This window comes from Rutidosis leptorrhynchoides, chromosome 9, assembly GCF_046630445.1.
Source record: "Rutidosis leptorrhynchoides isolate AG116_Rl617_1_P2 chromosome 9, CSIRO_AGI_Rlap_v1, whole genome shotgun sequence".
NCBI lineage: Eukaryota > Viridiplantae > Streptophyta > Magnoliopsida > Asterales > Asteraceae > Rutidosis > Rutidosis leptorrhynchoides.
The window spans coordinates 93,243,177-93,260,342 of NC_092341.1; the positions used below are offsets into that span (position 1 = coordinate 93,243,177).

General features: G+C 36.8%; 1 protein-coding gene across 1 annotated transcript; it reads left to right on the forward strand.

The window, feature by feature from the left end:
• Nucleotides 1-3,952: 3,952 nt before the first annotated feature.
• On the forward strand, nt 3,953-5,329 carry LOC139868256 (uncharacterized). Its single transcript, XM_071856583.1, has one exon. The coding sequence runs from the start codon at nt 3,953-3,955 to the stop codon at nt 5,327-5,329; it is 1,377 nt and encodes a 458-aa protein (XP_071712684.1).
• The last annotated feature ends 11,837 nt before the right edge of the window (nt 5,330-17,166 follow it).

Consider the following 17,166-nt stretch of genomic DNA (forward strand, 5'->3'; position numbering starts at 1 on the left):
TTTGTTAGTAACATCAAGACACTTTCGTAGACATGGTGTCACTAGTAATTTGTGTAGCCACTGTGTAGCCACAATGCAGATCGTAAGGAGAAAACTTTTGGCATGTTTGTGAGTCAAATGAACCCTCTAGGAAGGGATTGCAAAATGTTGGTTCAGAGGTATCAAAAATTTTATACCTTTGAACACTTTCTTCTGAGCTATTTTTACTAAAGTAAGTTACAAATTTTAAACCTTGTTGGTTATCAATTTGTAGGCTTTGACAGAAAACTGAAGTAGTATGTTTTGGGGTAAGTGTTAATCGAGAGAAAGCCAAGAAGAAAGCAAGAAACGTATGTGTTATCCTTATGTATTACTTGTGAGATTTTTTTCTTACATTGTGTCGTAATATAAAATCTTTGGTAACATTAGTATTTGTGGGCAAAAGCTTCAAAAACATCGGTGTGGTGGTATTGGTTAATTTTCTTCCACACAAATGACTTGATACTAATGTGGCCAAATTCTAATGTGGCCAAATTTTTGTATCAAGACAGAGTAAGAAAATAGAAGTTCATAGGTTATAAACTAGGATAAACACATAAGTGTTAGTGGCATACCAAGTCCTCGCTAACGTGGGAAAAACATGTGTGTTTCTTGGTTTCTCTTTGGATTTCTCTCAACCAACACTTCCCCTAAAACATACATACTACAATTTTTTAGTCGAAGCCCACAAACTGATCACCTAACAAAATTTAATATCGCTAACTTATTTTAGTAAAAATTTGCTTAGAAAAAAAGTTCAAATGTATAAAAAGTTGATCTCTTCAACCTGACATTCTGCAATTTCTTTCTATAAAGTTCATTGGACTTGTAGACATGACAAAAGATTATCATCATACCCTCTTCTTTAGCTACAAGAACAATGTGGCTACACATACTACTAGTTACACCATGTGTACGAAAATGTCATGATGTTACTAATAGATCGATATAAGCATCGAGATCTTTGCGATATTTCTAGAATGATAAAAATAAAATAGAAACATTGAGGTGCTATGGGACAAAGTATATTTCAGAAAATATAAAAGATGATCTATTGACATTGAAGAGTGGATACTAGATGTTGGCAATATCCATCAAGCCGAACCTTCTCACAAGCATCAACTTGGAAATCAACAGATACTAGACACTACACCTAGAAGCTTTACGTTTTCGTTGACTTAAGCTTCGATTGGGCTACTAATTCATTTAGGCCAATGTGTAGCTGAAAATAAACATTCACATTGCTTTCAATCTCATATAAAATATGTTCATATATACACACAATTTTAAAGGGTTACCTTTCTTTGAGTGTCGTAATAGCTTTGAATCACTATCATTATCAGGATATTCTTATTTTCTTGTCGGAAGAGCAAATATAAAAATAAAGTAGAATACAAATATAATAATGAATGATAAAACATGTTACAAATAACTTTCACATCTTTTGGTCCAGTTGCCCTACGAATTACAGTCTCCTTGGTCAACAAGAGCAAACGTTCCTGATGTTTAAAATTCTTCGAAACATTACATCAACATGTAAAGTTTTAATTTCGAGCACAAAGATTGTTGACATTTGTTTTTTTCTTTATTTCAAGTAGCATTTAATCAAACACTTTGGAGATGAAAGAAACTCTACACAATGTGTCCTCTGAAAGTTCCGAAAATATAACATCACAAATCATCATCAAATTGATATTTGGAATATGTCATCATCTTATTAATCAATAATCAATAAAAACTTCTGAAATACATGATAGCAATTATAATCAAATTGTAGTATCATTTAAATATTTCACTTAATTAATGGATTAATAAATAAGAACAAAAGAAGATGATAATGATGATAATTTATCAATCTCCTTTACTTGGATCACCGAAGTGTGTGTAGATTAAAAAATGTATGTATAAATTAGGGCTAAATAAATATAGTAGGCGGGAGAAAACTTGGGTTAAATAAATATATTAGGCGGGAGAAAATCTGATGTGAGTTCTGTTTGTAATGCAAAATTAAGAAGTGATTGACCTGATTGTTTTTCACAAGAGGTATTTCAATTTCTCCAAATCATCTACACAGTTTGCTAACAAACTTCTTATTCTTCAACTGTTATCTTGTCTGCAGCAGCCATCCTTACCTAACCCTCTAGATCTATCTACTGGTACCGTTTTGTAGCCCTACTGCTATTCGGACGTCCGACCACCGGCATCTCGCCGGTGGTTTTGGCTTTAATTGCTTTCTGTGTAATATATGCAGCTTCTCGTCCTACTTTCCGACGATCTTCTTCTCCGTTCAGCTTTTCCGGTCTCTCAGCGACTTCCAGGCGACGATTTCGAGCTTCTTTTCACGGGAACTGGGTTTTGTTGGGGTTTTTGGACCGTTGTCGGAGATGGTTAGCCGGAATCTTCCTCTCCGCTGATTGAAGCCGTCCTCTTTCTTGTAGCGGTTGTAGGCGACGAATTCCTGACAGAATTCTACAATCGTTAGGGTGAGTTCTCTGTTTCGTTTTATGGTTAGGTAGCGGGTAATTGACTGGCGAGTGTTGCTGCTTTGTGTTGAAATCCTGTGGGTTTCGGTGGCCTGTGTGCTACCTGCGGCCTACTATGTGGGTGTTCGAAGGCTGACTTATTTCGTGACTGTTAATGAAGATGTAAAGTTAGTGACCAAAGAGGAGGATCCAGATTGTTTTGGCAATAGGCATGACAATCAGACATGTTGTTATTTCAGGAACCACTATTACTCAGATTCCGATTCAATTGACTAAGATGATTATCAAAGTAATGATAATAGTGATGATAACGAAGCTCGAAGAGGCGATGATGAGTTTAGTCTATTAAACAAAGTTCTTAATAGTGATGAGGAGGATGGCGACTTTCTTTCCTCCGGTGATTCAAGAGATTCCGGCGAGGAGATGGATGGAATTCCGACTTCCTCAAAGATTCAGGCAGCTGAAGACGAAGAGTCAGGCAACTTTGGGACTGGTGGAAAAGGAGAGGGGACAGAGGTGGTTGTTGAAACACCCGAGAGTATTAATTGTCAGAATGAAATCCCCAATGCAGAAAATAATGATGAGGGAAACCCTAGAGTACGGGCGCGTGATATAGATAATAATTATGCACCTGGGTCGATGCATCCTCCTAATAAGTGTGAAATAGGATTAAAGGGCATTGGGCTTAACCATGAAGATAGTATTGGGTAGGGTTATTGGGCCAGAGGAGAATAAGGGTAGTAACAGCTGTGATGTTGGGCCAGGGGAGAATGTTGGGCCAGGGGAGAATGGGATAAATAATCTAGATAACAAAAATCAGAAGGATCCAGTTACATTTGATGGAACTGAGGAGGAGGGTAATAACTTTTCAGGCTCGGCCAACAGGAATTTAGGTGAAGCAGATAGGGCTAATAATCATCCTTGTGCAAGTAAGGGGAGAGTTAATAAAAGCAAGAGTTCCAAACCACCAAAATGTAAGGCCAAAACGAACAAGAAGGGTAAGAAGAATGAGAATAATTCAGGGAATATTGGGTCCACTTACGGTTCTGATAGTGCTGAATTCGACTCCAATGCTTCTGAAGTCAACAAGAATACCAAGAAGTCAAGGAGAAGAACTACAGAAGTGTCATATTGCAGTGATTGTTACTTGATCGCAATGACTAATTGTAGGGCATCATCGAGGATTATGCGATTTAAAAATAGGTTTAGGTGTGAATCCAAATGTGGGTCAGGCAACTCGTATAATTGTAAAACTTTTGGGAAAAAGGGGAGAAGGAAAGGAAAAAAATTAATTGAGGTTAACTCTCCAATGATTAAGAGAAGCGATGATAAATCCAAGGCTTTCAACAACGAGGAGATCAGGAATTATGGGGAGAAAATCGGGTTGAGGTGGAACACCTCAACTCCACTGTAAGTTAATCATCACTTTTTCGTTTGTCTTCGTTTTCATCATGAAGATTATTTCATTAAATATTCGGGGTTTCAAGGTAAAAGGGAAATCCGGGTGGGTTCGTAGTATTTGTTTAAAGGAAAGACCTTGGGTGGCGGTTTTTCAAGAAACAAAGTGTAAGGATGTATCCGACTCTTGGGTGCATTCTTTATGGGGTGATTTAAATTGTGGGTTTATTCAAAAAGGTGCGGTTGGTAAATCGGGGGGTTTTTTAATGGTTTGGGACAAAAATGCATTCGAAGTAGATGGCACTACAAGTTGTGATTTCTTTGTCGCAATAAGGGGGAAATGGAAAACTACCGGGGAGGAATCAATAATTGTCAATATCTACGGGCCTCATAAAGATCATAAGAAGATAATTATGTGGGATCTCTTGGACAAACTAATGGGTAGTAGTAATAGTAAATGGCTTTTGTGTGGAGATTTCAATGAAGTTAGGTCTAGTTCGGAACGGTTGAACACGCAATTTCATCAAGGTAGAGCCGATTTGTTCAATGATTTTGTATCAAGAAATTGTTTAGTTGAGATTCCAATTAGTGGGAGAAAGTTTACTAAGATTAGTGATGATGGGCTAAAGTTTAGTAAACTTGATAGAGTTTTGGTCTCGGATGGGTTTCTTCAACTTTGGGAAGATCTTTCAATTATTACACTAGATCGACATCTCTCGGACAATTGTCCTCTAATTCTTCGTGATAAAGTATTAGACTATGGACCGAGACCCTTTAAAGTATTCGATGAATGGTTTAATTGTGTGGATGTAGGTGAGGTAATTAAAGAGGCGTGGGAACAACCTATTGTAGGTTCACGAAAAGATTGTGCGTTTAGGGACAAGTTGAAAAATGTTAAAGTGGCTTTAAAAAGTTGGAGCCACAATAAATTTGGTTCTCTTGACTCGGAAATAAATGCGCTTAAAAAGGAAGCCATGGAATGGGAACTAAAAGCGGAATCCAACATTCTTAGTGTCTTAGATCGTGCAAAGTGGTTGGATTGTCGAAGGCATTGGGTGGAAAAGGAAAAGGTGAAATCGAACATGTTGAAACAAAAAGCGAAAGTTAAGTGGATTTTAGATGGGGATGAAAACTCAAAGTTTTTTCATGCCACATTACGTCGTAAATATAATAAGAGTAATTTTCGGGGTTTAGTGGTCGACGGGGTTTGGCAAGAAGACCCGGTACTCGTCAAGGATACGATCTTCAATCATTTTAAAAATCAATTCGCTAAAAAAATGGATCACGGGCCGAGAATTTTTGGTGGATTCAGATCATTTAAGTTGGCCACAGGTGGACTGGACAATACAAGAAACTCTTCTCCAGCAAATGGGCCTAGTGGGCCTATTGTACACGAAGTGAATATTGCCGAACAGATTTGTCTTGAATAAGGGATCAGCTGCAATCGGATCACAGAAGAGGAGGCGGATAGACTTGAAGGATTTTTTTCTGAGGAGGAAATTTGGGGAGCAATAAATGAGTGTGCGAGCAACAAAGCCCCGGGACCGGATGGTTTCAACATGCGTTTTTTCAAGAAGTTTTGGGCAATTATTAAAGAGGATTTAATCTTGGCGGTTCAGTCTTTTGGGGAGAAGGGTGAGATCTCGTACGGCTGTAATTCATCTTTCATCACTCTCATTCCTAAAAAGGTGGATCCGGTTAGTTTATGCGAATATAGGCCGATTAGCTTGATAGGTAGTTTCTATAAAATAATTGCTAAAATTCTTTCCTTGAGGCTTCGTAAGGTGATTCCGAATTTAGTGGGTTTTGAGCAAAGTGCTTTCATTAAGGGTAGGAATATTATGGATGGCGTCCTCATTGCGAATGAATCCGTTGAATTTCTAAAAAATAATCGTGTTAAGAGCATGTTATTTAATGTGGACTTTGAGAAAGCATTTGATAGTCTTAGTTGGGATTTCTTAGACGACATGATGGGGTTCATGGGGTTTGGGTCCAAATGGAGGGGTTGGATTGCTTCTTGCTTGAAAACGGCGTCTATCTCGATTCTTGTAAATGGCTCTCCAACAAAAGAGTTCATGCTTGGTAGAGGAGTAAGGCAAGGCGACCCGTTATCGCCTTTTCTTTTTATCATCGCGGCGGAGGGTCTCAATTGGTTAACAAAGATGGCGGTGTCTAATGAGCTATATCGCGGAGTAGGTATTGGTAGGGATAATATTCCAATCTCCCTTCTTCAATATACGGACGACACACTCTTTTTTGGACATTGGAGTTTGGATAATATTGAGAGCCTCATGAAGTTATTAAAATGCTTCGAATTATGTTCCGGGTTGAAGATTAATTATAATAAGAGTAACTTATTCGGGGTAGGGGTTGAAAAGGTAGAGGTTGAATCTATGGCTAAATTATTTGGTTGTAAAGTTGGTGTCTTCCCTTCCATTTATCTTGGGTTGCCTATCGGGGCAAATATGAGTAAATATGATAGTTGGAAACCGGTAATAGATAAGTTTCAGAAAAGGTTATCGGATTGAAAAGCGCGTTCGATGTCTTTTGGTGGACGTGCAACTCTCGTGGCTTTGGTTCTTAATATTTGCCCTTGTACTACTTTTCGCTCTTCCGTGCCCCGCCTAGGGTGCTCAAAAAATTAGAGAGTGTGAGAAGAAAATTCTTTTGGGGTGGGGCGGGTGACGAGTCAAAAATCTCGTGGGTTAAATGAGAAGACGTCATTCGTTCTTATAAGGATGGCGGTCTTAATTTTGGTTCTTTGAAATCTAAAAATCTAGCACTAATCGGCAAGTGGTGTGTAACGACCCGACCAAATCGTCATTGACGGCGCCGCTACTTAGGTCCCGTTGCGTGGTCATAGTCTCTATATGAGACGCGTTTGACCAAAATTATGTCGCATTCATTTGAAACGTGCAAAGTTTAGTTTAACAAACGGATCGACAACAAGTTTAAGTTTACAAAAGTTGTAAAGTATAAATGAAATAACTTGCGACATAATTAGTTTAAAATCACAGTTGCTATAAATAGCGTAAGTATGTAAACAAAAGTTTGAATCCAAAAGTGCTATCCCTAGCGTATGTATGTATGTATGCTCGACTCCAAGCAAATAATCAGAGTGTATGCATGTATGCTTGACCCCAAGCAAGTATGAGTGTACGCGGAAGCATGTATCAAATAGCCAAGTATGAACCTGAGAAACATATAGAAAACTGTCAACGAAAAACGTTGGTGAAATCATAGATGTATTTGTAAACGTTATATTTTGAACCACAAGATTTAGTATTTCCATAAATTGATCATCCGAAAGTTGCATTCCAAAAGTTGGTTCGCGAGCACCCAATTATCAAGACTTAACGTTTCCTTCCATAGAACCCCATCACAATAGTGTTAGAACATACACTGTTTCCCGAAAATATATTTCATCCGTAGACGGTAGCGAACCGTCCGTAATGAGGGTTTGTCAAACCCGTATGGCCACACAATATAAGTTCTCGCTTACACCCTGCAAGTGTAACTAATGATAATCGAATTGAGGATTTTTGTTCTAACTCGCTGTGGAATGTTTGTTTTCCTTGTACTTGTGTTCAAAGTATAAAAGCAAGTAGTACAAAATGTAACAAAGTATATGTTTCTCAGCCCACAATTTAAAAGTATAAAAAGTTGTTGAAAAGGTGGGACTATGATCTCACCTCGAGTGCACGAGTATAAAAGTACTTCACAAAGTAACGTGTGCATGAAAGTTGCTTAGCCTTGACCTAAACAAGTAAGTTGTATCAATTAACCGGTTACGACACAAAGTCGGGTGAAATGTGTTCAATTAGTCCTGTGGCTCGTTATGACTCGATTAAGTATAGCATGTGAATCACGTTGTCAAGTTTCATACATGAAACAAGTATAAAAGCATGTTAGAATGATTGTATAAAAGTTTGGTTAAGTTTGACTAAAAGTCAAACTTGGTCAAAGTCAACGAAAAAGTCAACACGTTCGGGTCGGGTCCCGAACTATTTTTCTATGCTAGTTATTCATATATAAGCATGTTAAAACAAGTTGCATGTAAATTGGAGGTCTAGAACATGTCAAACATTTTTAGTAAAAAGGTCAAGGGAAACAGAATCTGGACGCGGCTTATGTCGCGCCGCGGCCAGGCCTGTCGCGCCGCGACAATGGCCGTGGCCTGGTCCCAGGCCTGTTTCACTTGTTCAAGGCTTGGTAAAATTTCAAACAAACGCAAAACTCAAACCGTAAACAATTAGAAAGCGTATCTTATACCGTTGGAAAGCTCTTTTGACAAGGAACACAACTAAACATGTTTCCTCAAACAAAAACAACATTTTCCATAACCGATTTCTCGTCAAGTGATCATTTAAAAGTCCATTTTCAAAGTTTCAAGTTCATCAATTGCATTTTAAGTTTCGGGAATCCAATTCACACATATGATATGCCGTTTCGAAGGTAATGAAGCATACATTACTACTAAACACTAACAATTAACATTCCATGGCATTTAAGCATCCAAAAGTTCATGTCAAGAACTATCAAACCCTAGTCAAACATCAAAAGAAATCATTAATCGGGTTTTTGAAGTTTTCTTAATCAACCTACACATCAAAATGTAGCTAATGATACTAGTAACACAATTAAAACATGCACTTTAACAATCTAACAACATTAACTCATCCAAAATCAAGGATTAAGCAAACCCATTTCAAAAACTCAAACTAGTTACTCCAAACCACAAATCGAGCAAACAAAACATATATTCATGTTACACACGAGCCATAAACACTAACTAACACCATTTCAAGTCAAAAACACGAATTTAGAGAAATCTAGAGTTTTAGAAATGTTACCCAAAATCAATGAAGTTAGTATCAAATCGTAGAGGATGATGAGAGGATCAAGAATATGTAGTCGGATTTGTTGTGAGCTTCCAAGATTGAATTTAGATGATGAATGAATGGAATGGGTTTGTGTGTGTGTTCTTGAGATGGAGAGAAAAGGGATGAGGGAGATGATGGAATGGATGAAATGGGTTGACTAGTTGACCTAGTCAGCTAGTTTGCCCATTTGGCAACTCCGGTCCCTCGAGTTTCAAAGCGGGTGCGGGATTTAACCGATCGAATATTTTTAAAACGCAAGTTAACGAGAGATGTTATAATTAAATGACGGAATATTATAAACGTTAGTCAACGGAAATTGGGAATTTAAATAGCGAAAGATATTATTTAAAAAAAAAAGACGGTGTTAAAAATAAATTTAACGGAAAAACGCGGGATGTTACATTATCCACACCTCAAAAGAAATTTCGTCCCGAAATTTAGTTGGAAGTAGTAGTTGTTGAATCTTCCTCGAGATTTTGTGTTGCCAATTCTACGAATGAAGGAGAAGTACGTTCTAGGGTATTTCAACGAACCTGAAGGTCGGGGTCGTATGTCGTTTTAAGGTTTGGTTCCATGATTTTATGATTTCCGGTCCTCCTAGGAAGTGAGGTTTATCGTCGATAGTGAGTTCATCAAAGAAGATAACAAGTTCTCGTTTCGCAAAACACGTCTTTGAGTTGATACATCGAATGTAGGATAACGGAGACCCCAAAATGAGTCGGAAAAGTCTAAACGGCTAGCGACGGGTCCAAAACACCCCAAGAATTTAAAGGATCAAAATATCGCGGATTTAGCTTCCTACGTTTTCCCGAAACGGATTGCACCTTTCCAAGGTGCGACTCTTAACGTGACGCGGTTTCCCACGTGGAATTTGAAATGTTTACGTCTAACATCGGCGTAGCTCTTGGTGATTACGAGTCGCGTAGGGTTTTGCCTGAATATGAATAAATTTTCTCGGTTGCTCATGAATAACCTCGGCCCCGGTGAATTGATCATCGTTTACTTGGTTCGACAAAGGAGAATGACGTTTCCGGTCACATGTGGTTTCAAAAGAAGTGACGTTAAAAATCGAATGAAAATCATTGTAGTATGAGGATTCGGTTAAGGAAAATACTTTTCTCAAGTAAATTTGAAGTTGGTAATACAAATTCGTATTATGGTTTTCAAGACTTAAATCGTATGTTTGTTCGGTCCGTCGGGTTGTGGATGGTACGCGGTACTCATGTCTAAACGCGGTCCCGAGGCTTTTTGTAAGGTACTCCAAAATCTAGAAGTGAAACGAGGATCTCGATCCGAAACGGGGTACATTTCCCTAAGGCATATTGAACAAGTTTGCTAGGAATTGAAAACGTTAGCTAGGACAAGTTTCTCAAGAAAATTCGCGTCGCGGAAGATTTATCGGTTTCCAAAAACGTTCGTCGGAACTATTCACCCTCGAGGTGAATACTAGTATAACGTGGAGAGTCTCTCTCCATTGAGAATTTAAAATAAAAGATTTCCTGAACCGGAATTACGAGTGTAAGGCGAGAGAAGTTTCCGCCCCGATGCGAGCATAACGAGTAAATTGTAGTTAGTCAATAAGACTGCGCGAGGACGAGCTAGTATACCAGTGTGACATACGGTTGAAGTCGAATGGAATCGGTAATTCATTCGGAAGCATAAATATAATTTGACAATAATTGAAGGTGTGTCCCCGGTATGGTTGTTATAAATATTCTCGGAGTTTTCGGATGTCCAAACCTGAAAAGATGAAGTCATGTACATGGCACATGGTGGTGTTTAGGTTGATCGAGTCTAACCACCATCACGCGTCACTAGAACTTTGGTATGTCTTACCGTAATATAACCACGTTGATCGAGTGTCGTTATATTACGCTAACTCATACCTCCATCCCCACATCACTCTATAGATTCAAGTTCGTGTCATCGCGAAAATCTAAAATGGACAAAATGTAACGACGTCTCAAACGTGACTTGTATTAAATCGAAGGAATTAGTGCAACTATAAAGAAGCGTTCCCCGAGGGAAGTGTATAAATGATTGTTCACGTCAATGTGGTTCGAGTCAGACAATATTGTATTTAGGTATGAAAAGAGTAACGAGTCATGATAACAAGTAATACGCAACCGTAGCGATAAATGGTGATGACGATACTCATCTAGAGTAGTGACAGTGACTTTACAACATTCATGGATAGTAAGATGAGACGGGGGAAATAACAACCAAGGAGTCAGAGTTCCCGAACGAGTGTGACTAATGAAGTCGTCGTCATCCATACGTGTATGAATCATGAATTTACGTGTGTTACCAAAAAGTGGCGGAATACGAGTTCGTATGATGAAGGTTGGGTACCATTAAAAAGTTTGCCTAAGAATGATTCAAGTATAATGCACAAGTAGTCAAGTAAGTGCTATCTATAGCAAATGTATGTCAGAATGCAAATGCTAACTATCCGGTTGTAGTCTAGACTCACTAATGCGTCCTAACGACTCTGTTAGACACACTAATGCACGTCCTAGTTCCCTACAACCAACGCTCTGATACCATCTGTAACGACCCGACCAAATCGTCATTGACGGCGCCGCTACTTAGGTCCCGTTGCGTGGTCATAGTCTCTATATGAGACGCGTTTGACCAAAATTATGTCGCATTCATTTGAAACGTGCAAAGTTTAGTTTAACAAACGGATCGACAACAAGTTTAAGTTTACAAAAGTTGTAAAGTATAAATGAAATAACTTGCGACATAATTAGTTTAAAATCACAGTTGCTATAAATAGCGTAAGTATGTAAACAAAAGTTTGAATCCAAAAGTGCTATCCCTAGCGTATGTATGTATGTATGCTCGACTCCAAGCAAATAATCAGAGTGTATGCATGTATGCTTGACCCCAAGCAAGTATGAGTGTACGCGGAAGCATGTATCAAATAGCCAAGTATGAACCTGAGAAACATATAGAAAACTGTCAACGAAAAACGTTGGTGAAATCATAGATGTATTTGTAAACGTTATATTTTGAACCACAAGATTTAGTATTTCCATAAATTGATCATCCGAAAGTTGCATTCCAAAAGTTGGTTCGCGAGCACCCAATTATCAAGACTTAACGTTTCCTTCCATAGAACCCCATCACAATAGTGTTAGAACATACACTGTTTCCCGAAAATATATTTCATCCGTAGACGGTAGCGAACCGTCCGTAATGAGGGTTTGTCAAACCCGTATGGCCACACAATATAAGTTCTCGCTTACACCCTGCAAGTGTAACTAATGATAATCGAATTGAGGATTTTTGTTCTAACTCGCTGTGGAATGTTTGTTTTCCTTGTACTTGTGTTCAAAGTATAAAAGCAAGTAGTACAAAATGTAACAAAGTATATGTTTCTCAGCCCACAATTTAAAAGTATAAAAAGTTGTTGAAAAGGTGGGACTATGATCTCACCTCGAGTGCACGAGTATAAAAGTACTTCACAAAGTAACGTGTGCATGAAAGTTGCTTAGCCTTGACCTAAACAAGTAAGTTGTATCAATTAACCGGTTACGACACAAAGTCGGGTGAAATGTGTTCAATTAGTCCTATGGCTCGTTATGACTCGATTAAGTATAGCATGTGAATCACGTTGTCAAGTTTCATACATGAAACAAGTATAAAAGCATGTTAGAATGATTGTATAAAAGTTTGGTTAAGTTTGACTAAAAGTCAAACTTGGTCAAAGTCAACGAAAAAGTCAACACGTTCGGGTCGGGTCCCGAACTATTTTTCTATGCTAGTTATTCATATATAAGCATGTTAAAACAAGTTGCATGTAAATTGGAGGTCTAGAACATGTCAAACATTTTTAGTAAAAAGGTCAAGGGAAACAGAATCTGGACGCGGCTTATGTCGCGCCGCGGCCAGGCCTGTCGCGCCGCGACAATGGCCGTGGCCTGGTCCCAGGCCTGTTTCACTTGTTCAAGGCTTGGTAAAATTTCAAACAAACGCAAAACTCAAACCGTAAACAATTAGAAAGCGTATCTTATACCGTTGGAAAGCTCTTTTGACAAGGAACACAACTAAACATGTTTCCTCAAACAAAAACAACATTTTCCATAACCGATTTCTCGTCAAGTGATCATTTAAAAGTCCATTTTCAAAGTTTCAAGTTCATCAATTGCATTTTAAGTTTCGGGAATCCAATTCACACATATGATATGCCGTTTCGAAGGTAATGAAGCATACATTACTACTAAACACTAACAATTAACATTCCATGGCATTTAAGCATCCAAAAGTTCATGTCAAGAACTATCAAACCCTAGTCAAACATCAAAAGAAATCATTAATCGGGTTTTTGAAGTTTTCTTAATCAACCTACACATCAAAATGTAGCTAATGATACTAGTAACACAATTAAAACATGCACTTTAACAATCTAACAACATTAACTCATCCAAAATCAAGGATTAAGCAAACCCATTTCAAAAACTCAAACTAGTTACTCCAAACCACAAATCGAGCAAACAAAACATATATTCATGTTACACACGAGCCATAAACACTAACTAACACCATTTCAAGTCAAAAACACGAATTTAGAGAAATCTAGAGTTTTAGAAATGTTACCCAAAATCAATGAAGTTAGTATCAAATCGTAGAGGATGATGAGAGGATCAAGAATATGTAGTCGGATTTGTTGTGAGCTTCCAAGATTGAATTTAGATGATGAATGAATGGAATGGGTTTGTGTGTGTGTTCTTGAGATGGAGAGAAAAGGGATGAGGGAGATGATGGAATGGATGAAATGGGTTGACTAGTTGACCTAGTCAACTAGTTTGCCCATTTGGCAACTCCGGTCCCTCGAGTTTCAAAGCGGGTGCGGGATTTAACCGATCGAATATTTTTAAAACGCAAGTTAACGAGAGATGTTATAATTAAATGACGGAATATTATAAACGTTAGTCAACGGAAATTGGGAATTTAAATAGCGAAAGATATTATTTAAAAAAAAAAGACGGTGTTAAAAATAAATTTAACGGAAAAACGCGGGATGTTACATGGTGGTGGAGGTTTCTTACCGAGCTCACTTTCTTGTGGGTTAGTGTTATCAAAAGCATTTATGGGGGCTCGGGTTTATTATATACGGGTGGGGTCTCTTCTAATTCTTTTACTAATTCTACATGGAGTAAAATTGTGAAAACAGGTGTCGAGTTAGATGCTCTTGGAGTCGAATTCTCCAAGTCTTTCTTCAAAGTGCTCGGCAATGGCAACTCAACAAAATTTTGGGACGAGGCATGGTTAAAAGATAAACCCTTGAAGGATATTTTTAAAAGATTGGTGCGACTAGAATCAAACGCTAATGCTTTGGTGTCCGATCGGGTTACTTGGGATGGAAATGAGTGTGCAACAAAATGGGAATGGGTGCGTGCAATCACAGGTCGAACGATAGGAGAAGTAAATGAGCTTGAGGATTTGATTTCAAGGGTCAAGATGAACGTGGACAAAGAGGATTGTTGGTCTTGGAAGCTTTGCGGGTCCAGTAAATTCTCTACGAAGTCTCTTACGAAGCACATCATGAAGTTAAGTCATACACCTGCGGTTCCTTGTATTTCGTTTTTTGAAAAAACTTTATTCACGAACATTATAGATTGGATGAAAATATGAACATTTAATAAAAACACTTTGTGATAAATGTTTTTATTTTGACGGGAAAACGCTCGAAGAAGTAATATATAACAATTATCATGTTTTTCGAGCGTATGTTGAGGTTTTAGATATTAGGGTTTAGATATTATGGTTTATAGGGTTTAGATACTAGGGTTAAGAAATTTAGGGTTTAGGGTTTAGATTTAGGGTTTAGATTTAGGATTTAGATTGAGTTTTTAACACGAACGGTTTAGAGTTTAGGGTTTAGGGTTTGGGGTTTTGGGTTTAGGGACTAAACCCAAAACACCAAACCCAAAACACATTAATTTGGGCTAAATTTTACTTCACAAAACATGAAGAAAAAAAACGTTAACATTCTTCACGATCAATATTATTTTGAATGTTATTGCTGTCGACCGTTTTCCCGCCTAAATAAAAACATTCAACACGAAGTGTCTTTTCTAAATATTCATATTTTTGTATGATCTTAATGTCTGAAAAAAAAAATTTGCTTCCCCCGATTGGTTACTTCCCCATTGATCATGCCCATATATATATATATATATATATATATATATATTGATCAAGGGGTTGATCCTGCCCATATATATATATATATATATATATATATATATATATATATATATATATATATATATATATTGATCAAGGGGGAAGTAACTAATCGGGGGGAAGCAAAACTTTTTTTTTCTTCCATTTATTGAAAAAACTTTGTTCACGAACATTATAGATTGGATGAAAATATAAACATTTAATAAAGACACTTTGTGATAAATGTTTTTATTTTGGCGGGAAAACGCTCGAAGAAGTAATATATAACAATTATTGTGTTTTTCGAGCGTATGTTGAGGTTTTAGATATTAGGGTTTATAGCGTTTAGATATTAGGGTTTAGAAATTAGGGTTTAGATTTAGGGATTAGATTTAGGATTTAGATTGAGTTTTAACACGAACGGTTTAGTGTTTAGAGTTTAGGGTTTAGGGTTTGAGGTTTAGGGTTTTGGGTTTAGGGACTAAACCCAAAACACCAAACCCTAAATCCTAAAACCTAAACTCTAAATCGGGCTAAATTTTACTTCACAAAACATGAAAAAAAAAAAAAACGTTAACATTCTTCGCGATCAATATTATCTTGAATGTTATTTTTGTCGATCGTTTTTCCGCCTGAATAATAACATTCATCACGAAGTGTCTTTTCTAAATGTTCATATGTTCGTGTGATCTTGATGCCTGAAAAAAAAAATTCCAAAAAAACGAAAAAAAAAAAGAAAGAAATTTGCTTACCCCCGCTTCCCCCGATTGGTTACTTCCCCACTGATCCTGCCATACATATATATATATATATATATATATATATATATATATATATATATATATATATATATATATATATATATATATATATATATATATATATATATATATAGACACATCAAGGGCCTTTTTAATTATTAATTTTCCCTGTCATCTATTTTCTTAGTTTTGGATCTTGCAATTCTTTGATGACGATTGTTAATATTATTTGTGTCAATCTATATAGAAATTTGTGATACATGCAACAAATTTTTTTATAGGGTTTGGAATCTCATATGGATGGATTATTTGAATTGATTATGTGTTCATTTTTCTCATTTGATGACTTATATAGATATATAGATGTATGTTGATTATGTGTTTTGATAATGCTAAAAACGAACATATATTTCATAGCATTATTCCTCAAGAAAGACAAGCTTTTAGTTGCAATTGTTCTATTTACAAGTGATATTCGTTTAAATAATAAAAGGTGAAGACAAAAGACAGATTCGACGAATTGAAGACGCAAACGACCAAAAAGCTCAAAAGTACAAAAGACAATCAAAAAGGTTCCAATTATTGATAAGAAACGTCTCGAAATTACAAAAGTACAAGATTCAAAACGCAAAGTACAAGATATTAAATTGTACGCGAGGACGTTCGAAAATCCGGAACCGGGACTAGAGTCAACTCTTAACGCTCGACGCAACGGACTAAAAATTACAAGTTAACTATGTATATAAATATAATATAATATATAATTAATTATATTAATTATATATATATTATATATATATAATAAAAACCGTCGGCAGCAAGAAACTCCAAGGGTGTGAGCTGTAAATACCTCTCCGCGACTCGCGGAGTTTTAAGGGCATTTTGCCGCGAGTCGCGGAGCCCCAAATTTCAAGTCTGGCTATAAAGCCAACCGAATTCTGATCAAATTTAACATATATTTTTCTCTTCCTCTTCATACGTAAATATATTTATATTTATAATTTATATTTTAATTTTAATTATAATTCTAATAATAAGGGTATGTTAGCGAATGTTGTAAGGGTGTAAGTCGAAATTCTGTCCGTGTAACGCTACGCTATTTTTAATCATTGTAAGTTATGTTCAACCTTTTTACATTAATGTCTCGTAGCTAAGTTATTATTATGCTTATTTAAAACGAAGTAATCATGATGTTGGGCTAATTACTAAAATTGGGTAATTGGGCTTTGTACCATAATTGGGGTTTGGACAAAAGAACGACACTTGTGGAAACTAGACTATGGGCTATTAATGGGCTTTATATTTGTTTAACTAAATGAAAGTTTGTTAATGTTAATATAAAGATTTACAATTGGGCGTCCCTATAAATTACCATATACACTCGATCGGACACGATGGGCGGGGTATTTATATATACGAATAATCGTTCATTTAACCGGACACGGGAAT